This window comes from Botryllus schlosseri, chromosome 9, assembly GCF_051294905.1.
Source record: "Botryllus schlosseri isolate E-star chromosome 9, Bs_hap1, whole genome shotgun sequence".
Classification (NCBI taxonomy): Eukaryota; Metazoa; Chordata; class Ascidiacea; order Stolidobranchia; family Styelidae; genus Botryllus; species Botryllus schlosseri.
The window spans coordinates 23,199,333-23,226,359 of NC_137244.1; the positions used below are offsets into that span (position 1 = coordinate 23,199,333).

General features: G+C 38.4%; 1 protein-coding gene across 1 annotated transcript; it reads left to right on the top strand.

The window, feature by feature from the left end:
- Positions 1-105: 105 nt before the first annotated feature.
- LOC145445983 (uncharacterized) lies at positions 106-26,891 on the top strand. Its single transcript, XM_080324163.1, has 15 exons — positions 106-2,739; positions 6,452-6,571; positions 11,456-11,569; positions 12,073-12,246; positions 12,738-12,851; positions 13,915-14,100; positions 16,861-16,974; positions 17,312-17,461; positions 19,107-19,220; positions 20,720-20,886; positions 20,944-21,023; positions 22,151-22,301; positions 22,791-22,896; positions 24,311-24,489; positions 26,526-26,891. Exons 1-15 carry the CDS (start codon positions 2,670-2,672, stop codon positions 26,688-26,690), a joined length of 2,004 nt encoding a protein of 667 aa, XP_080180289.1. The 5' UTR covers positions 106-2,669; the 3' UTR covers positions 26,691-26,891.
- The last annotated feature ends 136 nt before the right edge of the window (positions 26,892-27,027 follow it).

Sequence of the window (27,027 nt, forward strand, 5' to 3'; positions counted from 1 at the left end):
ACCGAAAAAATACCAATTCATTAATAATCCTGCTGTGCATTAGACCATTTTCAGTTTACGAGTTTGAGAAAGCTTGTCCAATATCCATTATACATCTATTGCAATGACGTTAATATATAGTTGCTACATGCAATGTCTAATAATTCAAGAGTGATCCATTATCAATGTCATGCCTGCCATATGTTCAACAATAACTTTAGGTACAGGTAAGATTAATTGGTAGCTGGGATACATATGTGTTTTCAGATAAGACCTTGACAGCTAAGACAAGCAGACTGATTGTTTGACAGACAGATATGGTTGTCATTCCATAGATTATGTTGATGTATACGATTTCAGTTTTTAGTTTGTTTAAAGTTGGGATTCGAATTCGACATCCGTGTATCTAGGTATAGGAATACTATGTATTCAGCAAAACATTGAAATTGCAATTCAATATTTTTACGTAGGTGTGATGATCAAGCGCATTATAATCCATCAATTCAGATCCAGAAATGCACTGAAATTTTAGTAAATATAGTATTGCCTAAATATCGATATGGTAATGCTCTGTTTGAACGCTTAATCGTAGTCACTCAGCAAACATGATATTTTCCTTGACATCTTGAATACCATGCAAGATTCACCTGAACTTGTTCAATAGATGACTCAATTCCATAAAATGGTAGATGTCAAGATCAATCTTATCAGAACGGGAGTGTACTTCCATGCTGAAAATAATTTTTCTCCAATTCTTACACAGCCAGCAAGAAAGTTGATTATTATGCACAATGACATCGATATTGTACCCATTGATACACCGTAAAAGACTAGTAACCATTATGTGATTGGTTGCCAGATTCTACAGAAGCCCCTTCCTGCTGTAACTCAACTTTTTTCCTCATCTGCAGATGGAGAAATTATCACTAATGCCGAAGTCAATTGCTTCAATCCGCCCACCCTCTGTTTGCTTTTGACAATTATTGCAACTTTCCGAAAGTTCATGTCAACGATGGAATCTTTGCTGGATGAATACGCAGTTGTGACATTGAAAACGCATATAAAGGGCCATTGAGATATTTGTAGATATTTCGTTAAAGGTTAATCCTACATATCGCTTTTCATCGAAATGAGAAGTTTTGGATACAGGTATGTAGTTGAATATGCTTTCACATTCCTCAACAATAGGCCAACTCGTGACAATGGTAATTGTTTCTTTATTTTGATAACATCTCAGTCATCTTAACCTTTCAATGCCTTTGATCAATTATTGATAAAAAAAATTGAGCCTTAAATTGCATCACAATACGGGAACATCTGTACGATTAGCAAGAAAAGAACCAATGTTAAATATGATTAACATCTTACTACGTACCATGTTCCAATACTGTACCATAAACCAATAAAACCATCTCTTCGTATACGATTGCTGGCCAGTGTTCATGGGTGCTGTAGAAAATTCTCACTATAAAGAATGCAAATCGTCTTCCTCTGAAGAGACTTATTTTACAAACGTAGTCGTCCCAAAACGTGGCAATTTACAAACGGTTTCATGTGAGAAAACTATGTGGGGAATCCCAGAAATTGCATTTTCAAGTGATTATGCAGCAATCAATTGTTCACAAACTAACCCTAATTCTAGGAAAATCAACAGTGATTTCTTATCTGTCTATCTCATTGTGGTTGAGTGCCTCGGGTGTATATCTAAGAAAATTGCCCCCAGTTTTGCTCAAGATAAATATCGTTTTCTCACGCAAAGTGTTTTATTCATAAGTCTTTACCTTTTGCAAAGAGGCCTGAATATCAAGTCTGCTTCAGTGTTTCCCTTTGCTTATAAAGAGAGTAGCTGAATATTTTTTTTCATTCGTTGGCATTTGTATACAGTACAGAATATGATAATATAGGATTGGAAACCCATATAAAGTTGAGTTTTTTACGTTATAAGGTCATCAGGGCATGTAGATTAGACGTTTTATGTAGTCACGGTCAACATAAGTATTTCTAAAATTTCACAATAATTTATTATGATGATGGGGTGGTGCAGAAAGTAGTTACATATAAGGCTTAAGTTGTAGTGGAAGTAATGCTGGTCAGGCTTGGTAGTGTGGGTTGATGCATTCCATATGTTAACTAGTTATTAACTTTGAAAATTTCAACTCCATCTACCTTGCTGATGCATCAAGATTGATATGATGTGGCACTATTTTTAAACCGGTTTCCGATGCTATGATTCAGTTTCTGCTGCACTGCTTAGCAGAATATTTCACTCATTGAAATGATGCAAAGAAAGCATTTTTGTGTAAAAACAAGTATTTGGTCTACGTAAACTAATATAATTCTGAAAGCAATACTAAAGTTCAGTACCGCCAGCCATACATTCAAGGATTTGAAGAAAAGGTACGAAAACTAGTAAAAAGAAAGGGGAAAATATGAACATCTGGGGTGCTTGAAAAAATTATGGGTGATTTCGAGACCCAAAGACTTTTCCTATCACGTCATCATTTTACTTGTTTTGTGCAATTTTACATGGAATGCTTCGTGCTTATTGCAAAGGAATACTGCGGCGCGATATTTTTGTTACATTTACTTCATAGTCTGTTTTAGGGAACAGATTTGAACTTACTGCCTTTGGAAACTTTGATCACCTGTCATAATCACTTATTTTCCATTCTTAGTGGTGAAGTGTGAAGATGCTGAAACATGGCATGATACTGCTTTGCTTTGTAATCCTGATACTTTGCCACTGGGTGTCTTCTCAAGGTTTGTGTTGAGAATTCTGTATATTCTGTCTATGGACAATTGTTTGTGGCTATGGAAGTATCTGTGTAGCCTTAGCTGAAATTTCTTATTTTACAGGATGTAACGACAAAAAAATAATGTGTGTTAGCACCCATGGTTCAGTTGAGTGGTTTTTAACCTTTACTAACCTGCGAAAGACTTACACCAATCCTGAGCAAAGTGCGGCCCGTGGAGCTATTCTGAGCAGCCCGCGTGTCCATTTCTTTGAATTCAAAACATAAAACCTACTTTTGAATATTGCTCCGTGAAAAAAAAATATAAGCTGTGTAAACTGGGCCGGAACGGAAGTTGGTTTACTTTAAACCCGGTTCAATAATGTCACGATTACTCAGCCTACGTTTCTCGCAATCTCACATGCGTAATCCAGATTCAAAATAAAGCCAATGTAGAAAAGTAGGTCGTAACTGTTAAAGTCACATCAAGTCACTCTTTCCATATAGTTTAGTTCAAACCTTCTTTGTTGCCATTGTCACATTACGCATTACACGGTATGTGCTTGAAGTTGTTTCGTGATTGGCTACGTTTGGAAATACTTATTTAGTAAAACAAGTTAATCAGTGCTCGTTTTCCCTATGAGACATCATCATCCATGAGGGATGAACGGGCATGTCAAAAAAAAGCCGAAAGCTGAAATGCAAAGACGGTATAGAGCACTAAACACAGGGCCGCAACTGCCGCACCCCAAACCTACAATTGGACGGGGCCGGAGCTCGAAGGGGGATCAAAATTATTTCATAAATTAACATAATATATATTGCATTTTTCAGATATTTGTAAAACTTTATCTAAATTTTCCTCACACCTTTTTTATCGCGGCGGCTTGATGTCCTGATATTAATACGGCTACCCCTCTACGCGAAAAAAATGTTTCATTTATAGAGATCAGCATTTTGGCGTCAGTCGGTATCGCATCATGACACACCAAGACGTTGACAATAAGCTTTGCAGTATCCCAAATACCTTTTTATTGTCCTAATATAAAAACCTGGATTAAATATAATTCAAAATGTATCATGTTTATCATTGTTTCGAGTTATGAGGGAAAATAAATAGATTACTGTTTTTTGGTAATTAACCGTCATTTTCTCATTATCTAATATCAGCACATCTAATTAGTAGCATTTATTAACAATGTAATTCACTACTTTCAATTTAGAATAAAATTAATACGCCGGAGAACATTTTGACTCGGCCCGCCAACGTATTCTCTGTTGCTCATTTGGCCCGCAGAGAAGAATAATTGCCCACCCTTAACTTACACTAATCTAAAAGCCTTCACAGAAACCCAAATTTTCTCTGAAATATAAAAAGAAAATTCTGCCACAATACATGTCTCACTACACATCCGATACATCACTATAGATTACTGCTGCATGAAATGAACTGTGCTTCAACAGAGCCTAAAAAGGAAGAATAAAAATAATATAATTTGTATACAAAACAAACCATTGTTATATTTATTGCCAGTCAGCTGAATAATATTGGAGATAAAATGGCATTTCAGGACGACGGGGTTTCGATTTCGAACTCCAACCTTCCCTGTGTGTGCCACCGCAACCGACGTAACACCACAGCATTCGCAATTCGACTACTGATGTGTCATCACTAGGGCGATTTTTTTTACCTAAAGAAGGGAAAATTTTGACATTTTTTGTCGTTAAACAACTTAATTTTGACCTCATGTATGTAGATTAGGTACTTTTCCACATAATGTTAGAATTGTACTGCTTATCTTCATATCTGGTTGGAACTGTCTGTCCTTACGAAGTAGTTTGGCCTGAAAAAACTTTTTTGACTTGAAAACTGACAAATTTTTACATGAAAAAAATTTATTTTAACGAAATCTGGACCTGTGAAGAATTCCAGTTGTTACATCACGCGTTATGGTAGAAATAATTAAAATTTGTTGTAGTACAATGAAAGATACTTTCCTACATTCTCGGGTAGAAAGTGTCTGTCCTTACTAAGTAGCTTGCCTCGAATGGAGAATGTTTTCTACATTGCAATTCTACCAATACCCACGCAGTCTTGCTTCAGTTAGGATATTGCGTTACGTTCAGCATAACAACACGTCAACCTATTTGTTTCATTTGGCTCTTTATGATTCACAATGACGGATAATGGGCCGTCTAGGCCTATGAAGTAGGCTACAACAGTGGTTCTCAACCGGGGGTCCGCAAAGCATTTTCAGGGGGTCCGCGAAGCCTCAAAAAAGTTGATAGCCTAACCTCATTTGTATATTTTTAATTCAGAAAATCACTAGGCATATTAGCTTCATTACTAGTAAAACTCCAGAGCTCACGTCAACAGAAGGGCTATCTGAGATGAAATATGTGCAGACTACCTTTAATTTCTAAACTGCCAATAGGCTAATGATACAAACATATTGCTGCTTAGAAATGTTTTGTTGGGGCTTATGGAAAAACAGTTGGATGAGTGAGGTCAATCACGGTGACTTCGAAATGTTTATGAAAATCCAGTTTCTCTTGTGATATACATAACCATTTTCCGTAATAACTTCTAGATAAGCTGCTAGAGAAGTGACCATAGGCTTGACCTTATATCTTCAATAAAAAACATTGGTTTGAAAATCTTGGTGCCAAATTTGTTGCTACCATATACCCACATGCGTCGTCGGAAGCATTGAGTGTTATTATGACACTCGCCACCACCTATATTTGTGAAATAGGTTTTCAGCACTCGTTCATATCTAATCGAAGACGCAGATTTTCAAGATATGACCATGTATTTCAATAAATGCAGTTGCAGAATTTGCTTTGAAATAATAGATGTCAACCCGAGTTCTACATGAATAGATGATCTTGTGTTAAAGAAAAGTCATTTTGTTGCTGTCTATCGCTAATCCTACCGTTATCATTTGCACAAAACAGGGATGACGATTGCACGATAATTGAGCTAGATTTGGAGTAAAACTTTGTGGGGGTCCGCGGGGGTCCGTGACGGTCCTAAAAGGGTCCGAGGAGACAAAAAGGTTGAGAACCACTGGGCTACAAGCTGTAAAATGTCACATAAGTTTATCGATAGTGCAAACATTTACGATACAAACGAAACGCAGGTTGCAAAAATTTTTTGACTTTGTGTACAATTTTTTCACCGAACGCTTATTTTGACGTGTCAAAAAAAATCGCCCCAGTCACCACAAATCATACATATGAGTTGTGTGCGTGTCGACCTCCACGAAACCCCTCAGACTGACTCAGGGAACCCTTAGTGTTCCATTGTACACCGATTAAGAACACCGATTGAGAAGGACTGGTTTAATTTGAACAGTGACCTCCACGAAACCCCTCAGACTGAGTCAGGGAACACTTAGTGTTCCATGGAACACCGACTAAGAAGCACTGGTGTAATTTGAACAGTAATGTTCAAATAATATAGAACGTGTGCTTTCTCTGTAAGGGTAGAGTAGCATGAATTTTGACTCTTTTTTTAGGCTAAGTTTGTTATTAGCCGTAATTAGTATTGGACAAATTGCTTGTCTACTCAATTTTGTTCAACCTTTGTAGTAAAAACAGACATATGATAATAATCAAATCTTTGTCTTTATAAAATCTAGTAATAATAATAATTGACCATGATAAATGACAAATGATAATATCGCAATGCATCATATTTCATAAAGGAGCATTCTTTATATGATGTACAATTTTAGGTTGTTTTGATGTGTGGAATCAATGTGCAATGATAAAACAATTTCGTCAATGTTCATCTTTCCAATCTATTTGTCGAAGAACTTGTGGAGGCTGTCCAACAAATAGTCCAACGAATACCGGTAAGTGTTTTCTGCTTGATATCTGGGCTTACTCTAACTGGAGAGATTGTCAAGTGATGCTGATCAAGCATGAGTAATATCGATATCGGGGGCGCTGATATACCAGTCACTGACGGTGGATCCATAGAATATACTAGGTAACATGGAGAATATCAACAAAGATCGACCAATATAATTATCTTTTGAATGTCTTTTATCAAATCGATATATCTACAAGCCTCTATATCAGTGATTCCCAAACTGTGTGCCGCAGAACATTAGTGGGACTTCATAACTTTTTTAACATAAGGCATGTATAGCATATGCGACTTGAAAGCGTTCAACCGCTTCATAGCTGATAAATAAGCAAATGTAACCATTGCGATGGAACCAATTAAGGGGTAATTGTTATATCATAATTGGGCTGCTATATGTGTTGAAGAAAGTCTTTAATTTGTTTTACACACCTAATGAATCAACTCATAGCGAAAAATTACTCCATTGTTTGGACTTCAACTTGCAATGCAATAGTACTTCTTAGGATTTGCTGTTCACAACTTCAGATGGTTAGGCTGTAGACGGTCCATTTGGAATCAGTAAATCTGAAATTTTTTCGGCAGAAGAACAGCTCATCGATTAACGAAAACGCTGTTTCCACGTAAATGGATGAGTTCAGGCTTTATCCTTCTAAATCAGGGGTTCTCAACTTCTCTTGTGTAACAGGCCGCATTTTAACAGCAAAAGACGCTACGGGCTGCAGAACAATATTATAATGTAGTTGTGGGCTACAATTAAATTTAGGCTACTGTAGCCTATTTTTCTCTTGTATACGGGCATTTAGTACATTTTTATGCATTATAAAGCATCAATGGACAGCGTTCGTAAGTTTGCAGCTGCTGCTTTATTGTGAGAATATGTATCTTCTAGCGGTGCAATTAAATCCCTTCATGGAGCGTGCATTGCATTCATTGCCATGTCGGTATATGCAACTTAAAACCCTTCCACTAGAGCAGTGGTTCCCAACCGGTGTGCCGCGGCACACTAGTGTGCCATTTACGTCTTGCAAGTGTGCCGCGAGCGGTTTCATCGAAATTTTGAAATCATGCGCAAAATAATTCCAGTCTATAGCAAACGATCAACAATCTAATGTCGAGCTTAATGTGAAGTTTGTATGCACATTTAACAATTCAAAATTGATGTTATGCCAGCAATCAATATCCCTCGCGAATTAGCTTTACCCGACATATCTCGTGCTTTGACGGCTGAATCTGTTTTGCTCAGAGAAGAGTAGACATGGCGGCGCCTGTATGACAATGCGGTTTTCTAATCCTCATTGTCTCCTCAATAACCAGCGAGAAATGAACTCCTTTGAACTCCATAGCAATCAACATTGTGATTGTTAGAATCTGTTAGGTAGCGTGCCGGCACTTCCGTTAAAAAGTAGGCTGGTACAGCACTACCGTTCTGTTACCGGCGATGAATATGAGAATTGAGAAGTACGGCTGATCAAATTATAATAGTTAACAAACTTCCTCGCCGCCGAGGTTATTAACTTGGTGTGTCGGACATATATTGAACTTTAGGTAGCTATTGAGGTATCGCTATATCCTCGCGCGCTCTGTGTGGAAATGCATGGTATAGCCTCCGCCTCTGTATTCGTCAGTGGCGATCATGCTTGGATTCTTCGATGCCATGGTTGTTGTGTTTGTGGTATTCATGGTGTTAGTCGACTACTATGGTCATGGTCATTTACACCAGGCCGATATTCCGTATTTTTGATTCCGTATCCGCCGACTTACGGCACGGCCCAGATCTAGGCTTTTTGTAAGACACCACTTACGTGGATGCGATGGTTAATTACATCTACAATGCGGCAGTGGGCTGAGTATATTGTCAAACGAATCTTATGCAACGGTATCTGTGGGCAGCCCGAAATTTTTGTGAAGTCGCAAATCATGACTAAATCCAAATAACCCCCTTTTACTTTCGTCTGAATACGCTCTGTTTATTGTAATCACGAAGGAACAGTATTCTCGCCTGAGGAAAACGACGACTTCCTATCAGTGCTTAGTAAGCTATATGAGGGACGCTTTATGTACAAAAGTTTACTTTTAGAAATATTAAAATGGAGAAGTTTAGTTCAAAAGAAAGGAAGTCAAGCGGTAATGATCATTGCAATAAAGAAAAGAGAGCTTTTGGAAGTGGAGGTAAATTAGAAAAGTACGCAAAGAGAGCACGTTTATATTGCGACAGTTATCTAAATATGGGTTTCACTTGGTGTGAAGATGAATCGAAACCTGTACCAGATTGCCTTATCTGTCATGCGAAATTGTCGAATGAAGCTATGGTGCCAAGTAAATTGAAAAGACACCTTGAAAAAAAGCATGGACACTTGGCTGACAAACCGCCGAGCTATTTCAAAAGACTCTTGGATGAGCGAAAACACCAATCTAAGTCGTTTACCAAAACGTTTGAAGTTTCAACTAGATCACAACAGGCCAGTTATGTGGTAGCGGAGGTACTAGCTAAAAATTCAAAGCCTCACACGGAAGCGGAGAAAGTTATTCTTCCGGCTTGCACTGGAATTGTAAAAAAAATGTTCGGGACCAAAGCTGCAGAGGAATTGAAAACAATTCCCTTGTCAAATAACACGATTCTCAGACGTATTTGTGACATGTCCAGAGATATACAAGATACCGTAATATCTTCTTTGAAGAAGAGCAAAATCTTTACGATGCAAGTTGACGAGTCTACTGATATCAGTGGCAAGGCCCAGTTATTGGCTTTTATCAGGTTTGTCAGTGACGGAAAAATAGCTGATAATTTTTTTTGTTGTAAAGAACTCAAGGAAAGGACGACTGGTCGAGATGTATTTGATGTTTTAAGCAAGTGTTTGGAAGAAAATGAATTGACTTGGGAGGAATGTGTAGGTATTTGTACCGACGGAGCTCCATCCATGGTTGGATCAATCAAAGGATTTGTTTCACTTGCAAGAAAGGTAAACAGTGATATCATAGCAACTCACTGTTTCCTTCATCGTGAAGTGCTTGTAGGGAAAACATTAGACGATGATTTGAACAAAGTACTAAAACAAGTTATTGAAATGGTAAATTACATCAAATCTAGACCACTTAAGTCCAGATTATTCACTAAACTTTGCAAGGAAATGGAAGCAAACTATGATAATCTCCTGCTCCACTCTGAGGCAAGATGGTTGTCACGTGGAAAAGCGTTGTCGCGAGTATACGAGCTGAAGGAAGAAATGCTGTTATTTTTTGGGCTTGAAAAACAAAGAGAATTTGAGGATTTCCTTTGCGATGACAATTGGCTCTCCAAATTAGCATATTTGGTAGATATCTTTGACCACCTAAATAAGACAAATTCCAGTATGCAAGGCAAGAATGAAAATATCTTAACTTCAACAGACAAGATTAGAGCACTGCAAGAGAAATTAGAAGTGTGGTCAGTGCGAGCAGAAGCAGGAACTTATAGCATGTTCTCCAATTTCTCCAAAACGAATAACAGGGAAATCTTGCCATTGATTGTTCAGCATCTCAAATGTTTGCATACAAAAATAAACACATATTTTCCAACACTGAAAACAGAAAACTATACATGGATAAGAAACCCATTTTTGCCGCAGGAAACCCATTCTACTTTAAACCTCGAAGAAGAGGAAGAGCTGATTGACATCCGAAATGACGGAAACTTGAAGCTGTGGTACAATGAGATGGCTCTCGCAGAATTTTGGATTAAAATCCAGAAGGAATATTCTTGTATTGGAAAAAAGGCAATTGTGATTTTACTCCAATTTTCCACGTCGTATTTGTGCGAGACCGGATTTTCCGTTCTGGTCAATATAAAAACAAAAAAAAGGGAGAGGTTACTTGCCGTTGAAGAAGAGATGAGAGTAGCATTATCAAATGTGCGTCCAGACATTGAAAGGATATGTGCTAGAAGTCAAGCGCAAATTTCGCACTGACTTTGTCTGTGATGAAATTCAATAAATTGCTTTGTTTTCGCGAGATCTGTTCAATTTACTGTAGAAACATATTGTAATGACTGCAGAGGTGGTCACATTAGTCAGCGTTACTACTGAAGTGGGTGCTATTATGTAGTCTGGTAGTTTGCAGGTGCCGTAAGCCAAAAAAGCTCACAACCGCTGTGCTGGTGTGCCGCGAACAATTTTTCATTTCCAAAGTGTGCCGCGAGGTCAAAAACGTTGGGAACCACTGCACTAGAGAACCGAACTCTCTGTTTCAATGCTTGAACCAGAGTCCAGCAGAATACCGATTCAAAACAATAACAATCTGAAGTCGAGCGTATATCAAGAAACGAGAACACATTAAAGCAGTGGTTCTCGAACTTTTTCAGACACGCCCCCTTTTTTGATGGAGAATAATTTCGTGCCCTCTTATTGTCATATAACAAAATGCCACCAGAATGCTACAAACGGTTAGTTTGATGGCACGGAAGGTTATGACTGTTGATGAGAGAATTCTCCAATATTAAATTCGAACTATACGCAGAGAAACAACCATGAACTGAAGATAAATTGCGCGCAGAGCGAAAAAAATTTTCAGTTGACTGCAGCATCGCGATCCTTTCAGATGCTTTCACGCTCCCAAGGGGCGCGCCTCCCAGTTTGAGAACCACTGCATTCAAGAATTAGTAACCAAACGAAACAGAGACGGTGCGTTAAAAGAGCTAAATATCTAAATTAATTTGTTACAATATCGTGTCAGCAATAATTGTGTTTATAATGAAAGCTGTCGCGGGCCGCAAAATAAACGTCTGCGGGCCGCGGGTTGAGAACCCCTGTTCTAAATGCTTTAACATACCTGGTGTAGATGATTCACAATACCTATGTCCTCCACAATGTGACTTAATTTGTTCACTTTGCAGGCCGAGACTGTATAGACGATCCGCGATCCAACTGTGTTCTACAGTTAAGGTATGGTCAATGTATTTTTCCACATGTAAAAAAAGTGTGTCCAAAATCTTGTGGAGCATGTGGAGGTATGTAACTTTTCTCTGTCTGCTAATGCTGGATTTTGACAACAATCACAACTTGGGACTGATAAATACCCTGTAGCACAATGCTCTGATTGCAAATCGCGTACATTGTTTTGATTGAATAATTTATATATTTCATTGGTACTCGAAGAGGTAAATAAAATTTCACAATGCCGCTTTTCTGTATCGAATAAAGAGTTGGCTAGCATTGTTTCAACTAAGTAATCTATTTGTAGTGGTCTTCAAAAGTAATTGCTTTATTTGTAGGCTACTATTTCTACAGTACTATTTCTTGAGTGTTGGCATTTGTGAGGTTATGTCTTACGTATTCCTAATGATGGCTATGTGTATGAATCCACTTCTGCAATCTTTCGTAACTGCATTTTTGTAAATTTTGTCTATGGCTCTAAATCCTTGGATTGGGATTGACTCTTTCAATCTGTTCATATATCAATAGCAAGTGTTATGTGATATAATATGATATGATATGAACTGAGCTATCACAGGCAGTGGAGGAGGTGGTACTCCTGCCCCTGGATGGTCGCGGTGGTCAGATTGGAAAACGTGCTCGAAACAATGTAATGGTGGAAGCCAATCACGGTCGAGAACATGCTCAATGCCGGGACAATGCTTTGGGCCAACTGTAAATTCACGTGCTTGTAACCAACAAGCATGCAACGGTGAAGTTCTAATTATTATCATTTGGTTAAATCTAGTCCATCTACTCGACTGCTGTAATGCGAAATATTCTGACTTGAATTTTCGTGGAGCTGTGACATCTTTCAGTATTATACATATCCATTTTATTTACAAATACACGACAATAATTCATTTGACACCAGTCTTCCTTTCGTTCCACTTTTGTCTCAGTATTATGGTCATCGTCAAACCTAGAACACAGTTTACTGTATTTTCATCGAATTGTAAACACTTATATAACAGTTACAACGGTATGCCAGTAGCTCGCCTATTTGTCTATTCAAACCCTGACGTTCCCATTATATGGTGTCATTGCATATGGTGGCAATATCATTGGCACAAAAGGTCTTGTATCGATTTTATGTATAATTTCGTGATGATAGCTGATGAAAGCCTGGAATGCTGACACCACTTTTGTACACTGTAGAGCCCTGTGAAATAATATCCAAGACTTCATTTGTTGTCTTGACAGGTGGCGGCTGTACAGATAATCCACACTACAACTGTTATTTGCAAAAACTGTCTAACCAATGCAAAAACCTATTGATTAAAAGAGAGTGCGCGTCATCATGTGGTGTGTGCGGAGGTAAGCCTTTCTATCCTTGAAACTTGAAAAAGTATTACAGTCGGTTTATTCAAATTAGTATTTGAATACTACAGGCCGATGACTTTGCTAATGTCCTGCTGAGTATGCGCATATCGTATGTGAATATCATCAATTCGCCAAACAGTTTATCTGATATCTTTTACTGATATACAGAGAGACAAAGATAACTTCACAATGCTGTCATTCTTAATGAACTAAAGAACCGGCTAGGATTGATCGAAACTAATTTCCGTATCACATGATTTGTGATTGAAGTGACTATGTCTTGAAAAGTAATACTTCCATTTATACTATGATTCAGCACTAAATAGTTGGCATTTGTGAGGTTATGTATATTTGTTACTGCGGATGGATATGTGTGTTTTACAAAATATGTTGCCCAATCGGTGGTTGAATTCTTACTTAGCCCAAACCGCCTTTGGCATGGAAATATAATGGTAATTATTAAACCCTCTTATGTAATATTTCATACTGCATTTTTGTATACTTGTGTGTCTAGGGCGGAGCATTGGCCGGAGCCGGATTGGATATCCGACCAATTCTCTCATTTATGGCCGGAGCCGGATCAGTACTTTTTCTGACACAGCCGGAGTCGGGTCGGAGCCGAATCAGTACTTTTTACTGATAATATGACAGCCTTGCTCTCTTCCACCCTCGAATCAATAGTTAAAGTGAAACGTTCATGGGAATAAACCACATGCTTAGTCCAATCTTAGTCCATCTTAGTCTAAGTCGAAGCTTGGGTTCCAATCAATATTCAATACCATCCTGTAAGTAGATTATTATTATCAGAGTTTTTCGAACTGGATCACGGTCATTCCTAAATCCGGACTAAGAGTCGGACCAGAGAATTTTTCGATCCGCCAATGTTCCCTTCTGCGCGCACTCGCCAACTCACTGCCCGTTCCCTTGGATAGCAGTGCGTAACGACTAAAAAAAGGTCATCACTTCGGATTTTTGTGCGCAGCTTAGATTTTCTGTGCGCAGAGGAAACATTGCTTGGAACCCGTTCATATAGTAATTAAAAGTGTTTGTATCATAGGAGCTCAACACACTATGACAGGGGGTGGAGGTCATACTCCTACATGGTCTCAGTGGTCTACATGGAGAACGTGCTCGAAGCAATGTAACGGGGGAACCCAATCACGATCGAGAACATGCTCAAGGCCAGGACAATGTTCTGGATCATCTATGGATTCACGCAATTGTAACCAACAAGCATGTAACGGTGAAATTATGATTATTATCAGTTCTTCAAATGTAGTTCATATAGCGACATGGCAATAATTCAATTTTGTTGAGATCGAATTGACACCAGTCTTCAATTCGTTTTACTTTTAGTCTCAGTGTTATGGTCATGGTCTCACCTAGCACACAGTTTTCTGTTTTTTGCCCCATTTTGAACCTTATGTAGATATTTTGAGTTGCATCAACACCATTCACCATGATAAACTGTTGACCATTGCAGTTTTTCAATGGTATATAACAGAATTGGATCAATTGTAATTTTTAATTGAGCAGAATGTAATTAATTACATTTTTTCATGTAATTGTAGTTGTAATTTGATACAAAATTTGCTCAAATACAATTTCAATTACATTTTTATGGAAACTGACAATCACAACATAAAATAATCGATCATTCAATCATTTATTCGTCACACCAGTGAAAATCCAGTACGGACCAGGATGACGTCGAGGGGCCACAAGGCCTTAAGGCCATAGTACACAGTTGCCATCTATAATAATTAGCCTATTTACATCGGTGTTCTATGCGTGCCGCGTTATATATAACTAGATAATTCAACCATGCTAAACTGTTTCCCCTACTTCAGTGGCAACAGAAAACTTTATGAATTACAATGGCTAAACCAGTGTTTCTCAAACTGGCAGGCGTGCCCCCCTTAGCCGGCGTGAAAGCTTCTGAAGGGGGGCGCGAAGCTCTGGTAAACTGAAATTTTTTCCGCGCTTGGCGCGATTCACCTCCATTTCATAGTTAGGCCTACTGCTCTGCGTATAGTCCGAATTTCATATTGGAGAATTCTCTCATCACCAGCAGTCATAACCTTCCATACCATCAAACTATCTGTAAGGATTGCTAACATTCTGGTTTGATTGTGTGATATGAGGATAAGGGGGGCACGAAATATTTCACAGTCATAAAGGGGGGCGTGTCTCAAAAAGTTAGAGAACCAGTGCTGAACCATTTCCTACACCACTTTCAGAGTTTTATTTTCAAATCTCTGACCAGTCCCGAGGCTTGCTACAACAATTGCAGAAAGAAATTCAAGTTTCCAACCAAGGCTTCATCAAACTTGATCACGCATTTGTTGAGATGTTTATCCCAATCGTACCTCCAATCTTGGCCAAATTTACTAGGGTCAGAAATTTTCGCACGCTAATGTTCATCAAATGCAATCTAACAGTTTCCGAGCAAGTGAAAATGTAAATGCGAATCAAAATGTTGTAATTTGTAGTTATCAGGAGGTTGTTTCCTTTTGCATTTATTTTAATTTTACACATCTTATCGGTATCATCCTTATCGCTGACGCCTTACCAATTACATTTCATTATCCTCACTCAGCTCTGAGTAGCCTAATCGTTTGATTACATTTCATTGACTGTCCTGTTGCCTATTCGCTGTTAGTCGCTCAAACTTTTGGTTGTTAACATTTGCTTGAAACATTTTTCTGTGTTTGTACTTTTCAGTACTCATGATTAGGAATAGTTCGAATATGTTCGAGTTTTATTTTTAATTAAAGGGTATTCTACGTATCATGACTGAAACATAAATACTGAATAGCTTGAGATTGTTGCTAATTACGTCGCTACGGTTGTCAAAGAACACCTCTCCACCGAATCAATTACATGTTTGACAGTAATTACAATTGTAATTGTAATAATTACATGTTTAACAGTAATTGTAATTCGATATTTTTAGCATTGAATTATTGTAATTGTAATGTAATTGAAGCATGCAAGGGAATAATTGTAATTGTAGTTGAACTGAATTATTGTAATTGATCCAACTCTGGTATATAAACGGAATATTGCGTATTGGTCTGTTATCTGCGCACTACTTTTTTGACTTGAAAGCTGACAAATTTTTACATGAGAAAACTTTAGTTTAACTAAATATGGACCTATGAAGAATTCCAGTAGTTACATCACGCATTATGAGAGACTAACTAAAATTTGTTGTTGACAATTAAAGATACTTTCGTACATTCTATTGGTAGAAAGTGTCTGTCCTTACAAAGTATCTTGCCGAGAATGGAGAAAGAACGTTCAACAGTAGCAGTTGTTGGCTGGAAACACTTAAGTTGTGTGAACAGTATATAGCTGGTGACACACCCGTGTTGCTTTATTCTGACAATTTTGTCTACATCACAATTTTTCATCATGCGCTCTTTGATATAAAAACCAATATCCATTGCTTCAGTTAGGATATTGCGATACGTTGAGCATAACACCATGCCAATCTATTTGTTTCATTTGGCCGTTTATGATTCACAATGAGCAGACAATGGGCCGTCTACAATGATAGACCGATAAATTGGGCTACAAGCTGTAAAATATCAATGATGAGTTCACGCACAGTGCAAATATCTATGATACAAACGAAATGCAGGTTGCATAAAAGTTTGACTTGTAAACTATTTTGACCTAACTCTTCAATTTTGACAAAATTTTACATTTCAAAAAAAAAATCGCCGTGGTCATTTGTTTTCTTATTTTAGGCATGGGATAGCCTAAATAACTTGAAGGGGTCCCCGATCTAAAAAGCAAGAACCCCTGAACTCCATTCAAACCCGCAATGACCATGATATGGTGTTAAGATCAATGGCACCGAAAGTCTGATATTGATTTTATATATAAATCAGGTCAGACGTATATGGCTCAAGAAAGATCTGGAAAGACCTTGCTCACACCAGTTATGTGCAGCCTTTTCAAAACATTTCTAATACTTCATTTATTGTCTTGGTAGGTGGAGGCTGTAGAGATAATCCACGAAGTCGATGTTCTGACCTCAGAGCGCGTGGTAATTGCATTCACGCAAGTGTTAAAATAACTTGCCCGGTGTCTTGTGGAACATGTGGAGGTACGGTAATTGTTCTCTGCTTAAAATTGTAAAAATTTTACAATTATGGCAGACAAATTCTACCTTGCAGACAGCCTCTTTTTCGACCCCGGTTAAAAATCATAGAACTGGATAACGTATCTATTTATTACTTCCGTATCTCCAAAAGTCTCTTCATATACTTTGCTTGTACTTGTATGGTTAGCGAAATCATTTGCGCATGACTTAGCGCCTGATCCGCACAAAATTGCTGAATATCTGTATTCTGATTGTGATATAATTTTTAAAAGCTGAAAATTTTCCAATTCTCAAACTCTGTTTGAAGCCTCGTAGTGATTAATTTTTTTCTTCATATAAGCTACTTGGGACACTTGGACTAAGTGGACTCAATGTAACAAACCGTGCGGAACCGGACAGCAGAGCAGAACGAGAACTTGCCGGGTATCAGAACGATGTGTGGGCGATTCGCAGCAGTCCCGGGAATGTAATAAGCAGCGGTGCAAGACTGGTATGTGTTTATTGCTACATTGCATCTTCAAAAATTAAATTCCTTTGTGTCGCGTATATTTGTCTTTTTCCTGAAAATTACAAAATTTGTGTTTCATGCCAAACGTGCAGCATTTGGAAGCATTTGTAAATTGTGCTTGCAAGGCCTTGGATGAGATTAAACTCAAAAATCCATTGATTGTTTGCCATAGAATATAGAGATGTCAGTGAGAGTACTAGGACGTACTGTCTCAGTACTACCCTGTTCTTTCCTTATTATCACATATGTGATTTCGACGCCATTTATTTATATGTGTATTATACTCTTCGTCAGGGGTTCTCAACCTTTGTCTTCACGGATCACTTCTGGACCATCATGGACCCCCGCGGACCCCCTCACATTTTAGTTCAAAATTAGCTCAACTATCATGCAACCGTAATCTGTCTTGTGCAATAACTAACCGTAGGCTAGTGATAAATAGCAATAACTGATTTTTCTTCATACCAACAACGTACAATATGTAGAAATAGGGCAGACTTTTAATATCTTAAATCGAACTCTGCAGCTTCACCTTTGGGTATCGCAACATATATGACACCAAAAGTGAGAAACAGACTTTTCAATGAACGTCCAGCCTAGTCATTTCTATCTAGCAGCTCATCTTGGAGTTATTCTGGAACAGTAGCTACGTATATCACATCCGTGGTGATGTTTCAATACTTTAATTGGAACCGATTAGAAAAAAGACTTTAAAAACTTCTATTTCAAACTTCTGTTCACTAATTTGCTGAGACCAATTTGTTTGTTTCAGTAGGCTAATATGAATTTGGCAATTAAAATGAGTTTCCACGGTAGGATATTTGTTCTCGGACGCCATTCTGTTGGAGTGAGTCCCGAAGTCTTAGCAATTATGAAGCGAAACTCCTCGCTATTTCCCTTGATTTAAAAACTACAAATTTGCTCAATAAAAATTTTGGAAATTTGGAGGTTTTGCCGACTTCGTGAAAATCTTTCGCAGACCTTTGGTTGAGAACCACTGCTCCAGGTCCTGCCACCTCAAATGGCAGGTAGTTGTTCCGTAATATTTATTAATTTTACGAGGTGACTCAAGTCATACGAGAACGAAAACAAAGAGTCAACCAGTACTGAAATTCGATGAAGTATTTTCACAAAATAACCATTTCGAGTGTTTTAATCCGCCTCCTAGCACTCTGAAACATGTCAATATACTAAAACTAGGATAGTGTGAGGTGTTAGTTCTAGTTCTCCGCAGTTCTCAACACGCTCGAATAAATATAGCTGTCATACAGAGCCAGATAATTGAAATGAATTTGAAAAGATGTATCCATTGATTGCTCCGCTATTACTGTCAAGAAATTCATCGGATATAGAAGACCTGTTGTTCAAAATGCAGTTTGGGTCACACCTGGGGGTATTCAACAGGGTTATAGGCCCATACTAGACTATGTGAGACACACAACTCCAATCCTTATCGAAATGGCAAATGTTGTTGATTGACATCATAGTTTGTAGTCCGAGTAAACTGCTTTATATATCAGTCCTTTATTGTTATATATATGTAACTTGTGTGGTCATTTCAGTAGTTGGAAGAACGCATGGGCGGAACGTCTAATGTGGCAACAACGAATATGCTGTTTTGATGCAGGTAGCTGGTCGGCATGCTCTGTAACTTGTGGTCATGGAATTGAGAAGAGGTTGAATGCTTTGACTGGAGTATATGAGACTAGGCCTTGCACGCGCAATGGAGAGTGTGCTACTGGTAATATGCATTTGGTTTTACCAATATAACTGACCATAGTTCAGACCGGGCACAATGATTGGAGTGCTGAAATTATCCGCCTCTTTCCGCCAAGTGTTATATTATCAATGGGAATTATAGTTCCGGCATTGGCTGTATCACAGCATCCAATTCATGTACCACAAAGCCATGCATGTCAATGGAAACGATGTTTCTGTGAAGTTATGATCAACCTAGAACATTGTCACAAAGTCTAATGGAGTAAGCGTGGGCGGAAATATACAAAATTATCTTTATGTGGTGCAAAACTAGTATTATTTTATTTGTGGTTGTACAAAACGTACTTTCCGTATCACTCATATTGTCATGACGTCACAAGGACCTACACTTCGACTTGACTCGCACAGGATAAATTTACTACACTCTTATTACCATGTTGCTGTCAAACTTGTGTTGTGAGGCGAATAATCAAGAGATATTGTTCTTCAAGGTTCATTAGGCGGCTCAGGTAGGGTTACCATATTTTGGAATCTGGAGGACACTTTTTAAAAATCATCACTCTCATTCAACTCGCGAATTACCTGTTTCGCGTCAATTAGGCCGATTTTCAGTTAACCCTCTCCATTAGCCTAGCTGTAAAAGCTGTAAATGAGGTCGAACCGCCCAAAAATGTGGACATTTAGGCGTCATCGGAGGATATTTTCAATTTCAAGGAGGACAAATCCTCCTAGAGGAGGAAGTATGAGAGAGAGAAGGGCATATTTGTTTTGGAGATGCGAAACAACCGTAAGGTCACCTAGTCTGCACCCCCGTTTTTTTTTTCTCCTTCATGCTATCCGTGGATGCTGAGCGTGTGTGCGATTGGGGTGTTGGCTACTGTATAACTTGTTTATGGGGTAATAGAGTATATAAAGTAAGAGAGTATAGAAAATATAGAAACCCGTTTAACACTCGACTCAATATCAAGGAAGCAATAGTCAGACGCTGAATACATTGTCCTTTCTTGCCTAAACTGTTACGGCATAAGCTTATATCCCCTTGCAAGTTAGCATGTAGCCTACTTCAGCATTGTGGTATAATGGGCCTGAGTCGTCGCTAGCATGTACAATGTAAGCTACATTAATATATCACTAATCACTTCACTGAGAAGTAGGGTTGGAATTACCAATACCACGTCACGTGACGTCATAGGTTCATGTTCGCGTTCACACAGTACCTTTCGAAAAGGTTCGGTTCACACGAACCTGAACCTTTCAGTGGTTCAATTCATCCCTAGCATGCACACTTGATGGAAATTAATGAAAGATAACGTAATAAGAAAAGCGATGAAATTCAATGTGGCATGTGTTGTTAGACGAGGTTAATTTGTCAAGATCTCAGTCCGTTATCTTGAGGTCTAACTAGTATTCACTTTATATTGGTAGAACAAGCCTGTTAAATGCTTGAAACATTTTCGAGATGTCAGAGAACGATTCCAAGTTGAAATTCTCGCATGCTAATACTTCGAGTCATTCCGACAGTATCGTGTCCATACGGCCAAGAACAGCGATTCAAGAACCCATCCCAATGCTGCACAAAGACATCCTCATTTGGCAACTGGTGCGACAGGCCCACGGAGAGCATTCACCAATACAGTCGCAGAATCATTGGCGGTGACGACTCAACACGAGGTGAATTTCCATGGATGGTATGTCGATGCGGTGTACTGATCTGTAATCGCAACTAATTACTGCTTCTTAAACAGGCGTTCTTCCGAGCTTTGGGTTACTGTGGCGGGGCGGTGATATCGAAGAAATATATCTTGACTGCAGCTCATTGTGTGCAGTAAGATTATTTATTTAATATTTATTATGTTCCTAACCTTGAATAACCTGGGAAACACTTACGCCAGTGGTTCTCAAATGGGGGTCCGCGGAATCTCTTAAGTTGCAGAAGGGGTGATATCATGATTTGTATTTATTTCAATTGGAAATATCATGCAGCAGTTTCGCTTCAAAATTCCTAAAACATCATAACTCACATAAACAGAATGGTCGTCTGAGATGCAATAATCTACTGTGCAAACTCATTTTAATTGCCAAATTGCCAATAGCCTACTGATACAAACATCTTGCATCTGTTTTGTATTCGAAAAACAATTGTTTGCAAAAATACATTTTCTCCTGCGATACACGTAACCTCTTTTACAGAATATCTTCAAGATTTACCTCATATGAAAATTAAATGTTGATACTCCCTGAAAACGGCTCCAAAATTCTTCAGGCTATCTTTCTGATTAGAGGATTAAACCACTTCTACTTGACAAACTGGAATAGCCAAAAGTAAGTAAGTAGATCACAAAATATTACGAAGTAGAAGTAGCGGGAAATTAGATCAACTTGAGTAAGGACCCAAGTACCGTAAAACTACTTGAGTACTTCAAAAAAGTAGGAGTGCTTCGTTACTGACAACCTCTGATTATAACACGCATATCACACTTGAGCGACTATGTGTATTGACTAGACTTGTACTCGAATCATTGAGCACGACCTGACTAACTCATATGACTCGAGACATTCTACATGACTTCTCTCTTCTATCAGTACCGATACTTGAAAAGGAGATCGAGAAAATGTCTTATATCTGTTTGAATAAACATGTTAAGAGAAACAAAAATCAGTATATTATAAATGAGGAGCATTCAATAACACCCGCGAGTTTCAAAAGAGTGAGTTGAACCTGACTTGAACTCAACACTGAACAGTGAACGCTATGAATGGAAATGCACTCAAGTCCCAACACTATGACTCGTTCTAGTCCCGTTGCTCCCTGACTTGAACTCGGACTTGAGCCGTTAATGAAATGAATGTGACTCGACTTGACGAGTCAAAATCATGAAAGTAAGATTCATTTCTGACCTGGAACCTTGCGACTTGGTCACAACCCTGATTGATGCTTCATGTTTCTCGCAGAAGTGACAGCGGTCGGAGGGTGGACCAGTTTACTGTGGACTTGGGATTCGTTGACAGGAGAAATAATTACAATAAACAAACTGCTTCCGTGATAAAATCGATAGTTCATCCGGGATATCAGTTTCCAAAAAATGACATCGCGATATTGCAGGTACTGCTTTCAATCTCTGAGTAGATTACACATGTCGGTCTGCAAGATCAGCTGAACTGCTCATGCAATATATTTTTTGGTGGTCATGTAGACGTCACGCCTGGTAGAATGTTGATCGATGTTCCTATTCCTAGGTTAAGAAAAGCAATACTGTTTTTCTTTTATTCTAGAGATGCTACTGCTTGAAAGGTTGATTTGATCTGTTTCAAGGATTCAAAGTGTTCTGTCTGCCTTGTGCCACAGTCACTTTGTAACCCATCAACCTCAATTGTATATTGTTTTACGCCTCACAGACTGAGTTAATGATGATAAGTCACATACTTCAGCCAAAGTTGCTTTTTACATACATTCTCTACCTTTACTTGTATTTATGGTAACTCGGTGATGACTTCAAAAGAATTACATTTCCCTCTGAGTGAAATTTATATGAAATGTTTCGTGTTTCACGCACACATTTAATGTAAATGACCGTTCTTTGCTACTATCTAGCTCAAGAACGACTTGGTGTACAGTAATTATGTGCGACCAATTTGCTTGCCGAAGGGAGAAAGAGTGCCGTATGATTCGACATGCATTGCGCTGGGATGGGGAATCAGTGAGTAGTCTGATATTTTCAATAGAAATATCAATTTTCTAGCTAGTGACTTGAGATTTAACGATTTTACCCAGCCTTCAATACAATATGTGTTCATTGCTGCGTCAAAACACTAGCGAGCAAGAGGTTCGTAATGAATTTTACGCATTTGTTGCGATTTTGCCCATCCCTATTTGCAGGATGTGTTCACAACTCCCTGGAAATACTAGTGAGCAAGAGGTTCATAATGAATTTTACACAACTCTTTCGTTTTGTGTTTTACAGATGAAATTACACCTGATTAACTTTGCCTGTTCCTTCAGCTGGAACACGTGTTTTCATCAGAGGTAGTCCAGATTAGTCTAGACGCCTAGTCCGGTAGAAGTAAAAGTAGCAACATAGTATTCTACTCAAGTAGTAGCAGAATTTGATGTATTTGAAAACTCTTCAAGAAAGTAAGTAGTTTTGAAAGGCAGTCATAAATACACTCTCATTGACTGTATATGTCACAACATCCCAAGCCGTAGATATATAATTTCAACAGCATAATGATTCGACCACATAATGTGACAATATATATGTGACGCCCGCCGTCTTAATACAAGACCCGTAATTATTCGGCAATGAACGACACGGATTAGCTGTATCGGATACTATATTGATTCTCTGCGCAATTAGGAAGGCTGAAAATATGGTAGATCCTATGTTTCGGAACATTTTGTGAAGCCCTATTTACTGTGATGAAATTGTCATATGAGTGACTATGCGGCCTGAATAGCACATATAAGCCACTTAACCGCTACAGAAATTATATTGACCGATACTTTCGGTTCATACATATTCCGCATGAATCATATGGAAAATTCTGGACTCCCCGCGAAAATAGCTCTTGAATTTCTTGGTCTTGGTCCCTCTCTCTCTCTCTTTACTATTGAAAGAACGTAATACTTCTGCTGTACAGACTTTTACAGACTATCTTCAAACTGTGAATAGCAATAAGTGAGTCACAAAATATGACAAAAAACTACTTAAGTACTTCAAAAAAGTACAAGTACGTTGTTACTGACCTCCTCTGTTCTTCATGTGCATTCTTTCATGCTATCTTTTCGATTTCCGTGTTCATTAAATTTCTATTACTATATTGGCTGAGAAATGCGTATCGTAAAATATTTATTTTTATACATTCAATGCTACCAAAATATTGATCGCTGAAGGGTGTAATTCGTAGATCTAAGTTGCTGATGATTATCCCTGACGGGTGTTAGCTGGGAATATTTGGGTTCATTTCAATATGAATATACTAATCAATTGTATATTGAAGTTCTGTACCTGCAAGAAGCTAGTAAGATATTAATACTGAATATCTGGGTCTGTCTTTTTCGCTTATAAATCTGTCTCAAACTTCAAAGTTAAACTTCAAATCTATCAAATGCAGGTGCCAACGGCGTAATACAACCCTCAAACATTCTACAAAATGTAGACGTCAAGGTATTCGACCCCGATGTATGCATCCATGAATACAGTACGGCCAATCCGCAATACCTTCGGTTTTTGAAAACGAAACCTGGAGTTTTGTGTGCAGGGGATTTGTTTGATAAAAAGGACAGTTGTTCGGTGAGTAAAATTTTATATCTGAAGTGAATCGGATAGTATTTGTTCACCAGTTAGCCTTACTCTCTCTCTATGGTACTCCATACCATAATTAACAGCACGCAACGAAGTGACACAATTTTGGCAGCCGTCATTTTCTTTAGAATGCCACTGTGTATTCAAACTGCACCTGAGAGGATTTTCAAACACATGCAATATCCGTCAATCGAGCTTTATCATCATCGCGCGTCATTGCTTCTTAAACATTTGCGACACCATAGTGGTGCATGTTTTGAGTGTATTTTTTTAGGTTCAGTTCAAATGCGGTGGCTATCTGAAGAAAATGTGATCAAGTTGAGACCACATGGTGTTCCGAGCGCAGTTCCCCTCTTCCAATCATAATTAGGACTGGGCATAATGATTCAAGTATTAATTTTCGTGATTCGAGTCGAATAGTAAGAGAAGATTTTTTCGAGTACTGAAATTTTACCCTCCTCGCAACTGAAAGTTAATTTACTAATGAGAATTATAGTTTTGATAATATTTTCCACTGCCGAAGCCTTGAAACCTTGATTTTACCCAGCCCTACCCATAAAAGGAAAGGAAAAAGGACGTAGTTTATTTTTGTCCTTGATGTTTTTGCGGCATATACACTGACTCATGATATACATACACACGATCAGCGCATATGCATACTATGAGTGCATGATGTGCATATGCCGCTGGACAAGGAAGTGCAGATATAGCCTTTACGACTTTCTAAGTCATGCACCACCCCTCCATGCTATCCCAGTAATGCATGAGCGCCAAGCACGGAAGCCATGGATACCAGTGTTACTAATCAGGTCTTTGGTCTGACCCGGCCGGGAATCGAACCCACGACCTACCGATCAAGAAGCCGGACGCTTAACCATTACGCTATCTTGATCGGTAGCGGTAATGTGATGATCTGGTGTCGTGTAATAAAACGAAATGTAAATGCTGTAATTTGATTCTATCAATAAATCATGTGGCTGGAATGGAAACACGCACTGTTGTCCAAAGGACCGCGCAGTGAGTTGGTGTGTTTGTGCAGACTCGTGAAAAATTGAAGGGAATATTGATTGTCAAGCAAAAATGTTAGAACTTTCAGTCAAGTTTATTTATAGGAAAACGACTAAATCCTCCATCTAGCACCGAAAACCTGTAAAGGAAATTTGGGAACCACCGAACTAAACTATACCCTTTGAAATACCAATCATAGCAGGCCAATGAGATATTACTGATATCCGTGCCTGTGACGACAAGGAAAATATTATTGTGCCAAAGTTTGCCTGTTAACTTTCAACCAGAATATAATCTTTCCAGATACGAATCGCAGCAGGTTGGTGGGATATTACAGATATCCTTGTCAGTGAAGCGAAGTAATTCATTGATATGCCATGGTTGCTATTATCATCACCCTAACGAGGAGTATTCGAGACTATCAGCTGATATTGTAAAGCTTTTCTAAAAACAACCCAACCAGTCGATCACATGTTTAAGGGCTAACTTTTCATAGCGCTTGTTGGTCAACTAAGAGACGTGGACGCAAATTGGCGAAACAATTGAGTCCTAATTTATTCCTATGTATTTATTTATTATATATTTATTCCTATTGGTATTTATATCCTTGTCCAACGGCATATGCACAATGCATATCATCCTCTCGGTAAAAACATTATCGTCATTGTCCATTAGGGGTGTTCACCATTTTGACACTTGATATTTTGAATGTCGTACTGTTTGGATACTCTCTATTTTTAATTTCTCCAGTGATGTTATTGCGTTATAGCTGACAGTAAACCCTGATGAGTGTCAGCTCGACTACTTTTGGGTAATAAGTATGAATATAATATTTAAATGTATTATGAGGTTCTGTACTCGTAAGGGCCTCTTATAGGGGCACTGCACTTTAAATATGATGTGGAGCTAGAGTGTAATGAGATTATTTTATAAATCTTCAAGCTTTAATTACAATACGGTAGCTTATATCTCGATTTATCTTTTACTTGAGACTACATATTCCTTTCTGTCAACAGGGTGACAGTGGTGGGCCGCTTGCGTGTCAGAGACGTGACACTTGCGGCTGGTTCGTTGCGGGAGTGGTCTCTTTCGGTCCAAAGAAGTGTGCCTATAAGGGAATCCCTGCAGCTTACACGAGCGTCGTTGCTTACGAAAACTGGATTAACAGCGTCACTCGATAAACAAGACGTCCCGAGGCTGTGAACGGCCGAAGCGCTCAAGCCTTAATCGCCAAGTTCTTGAATATATATGTTTGACAATCTTGACTTGTTGGATGAAATCGGTGAAACATATATAATAAATATAGTTTGCTGTTATTTTGTTGCAGATGTGGATTGTCAATATGGAGCTGGTCGAACTGATTAAAAGTAGATATCTGAGTATTCTTTTGTCTAATAGGACAGACTAGATTGCCTACATGACACCGAAAAGGTACCAATTTATTTATAATCCTGCTGTGCATTGGACCATTTTCAGTTTACGAGTTTAAGAAAGCATGTCCAACGTCCATTATAGATC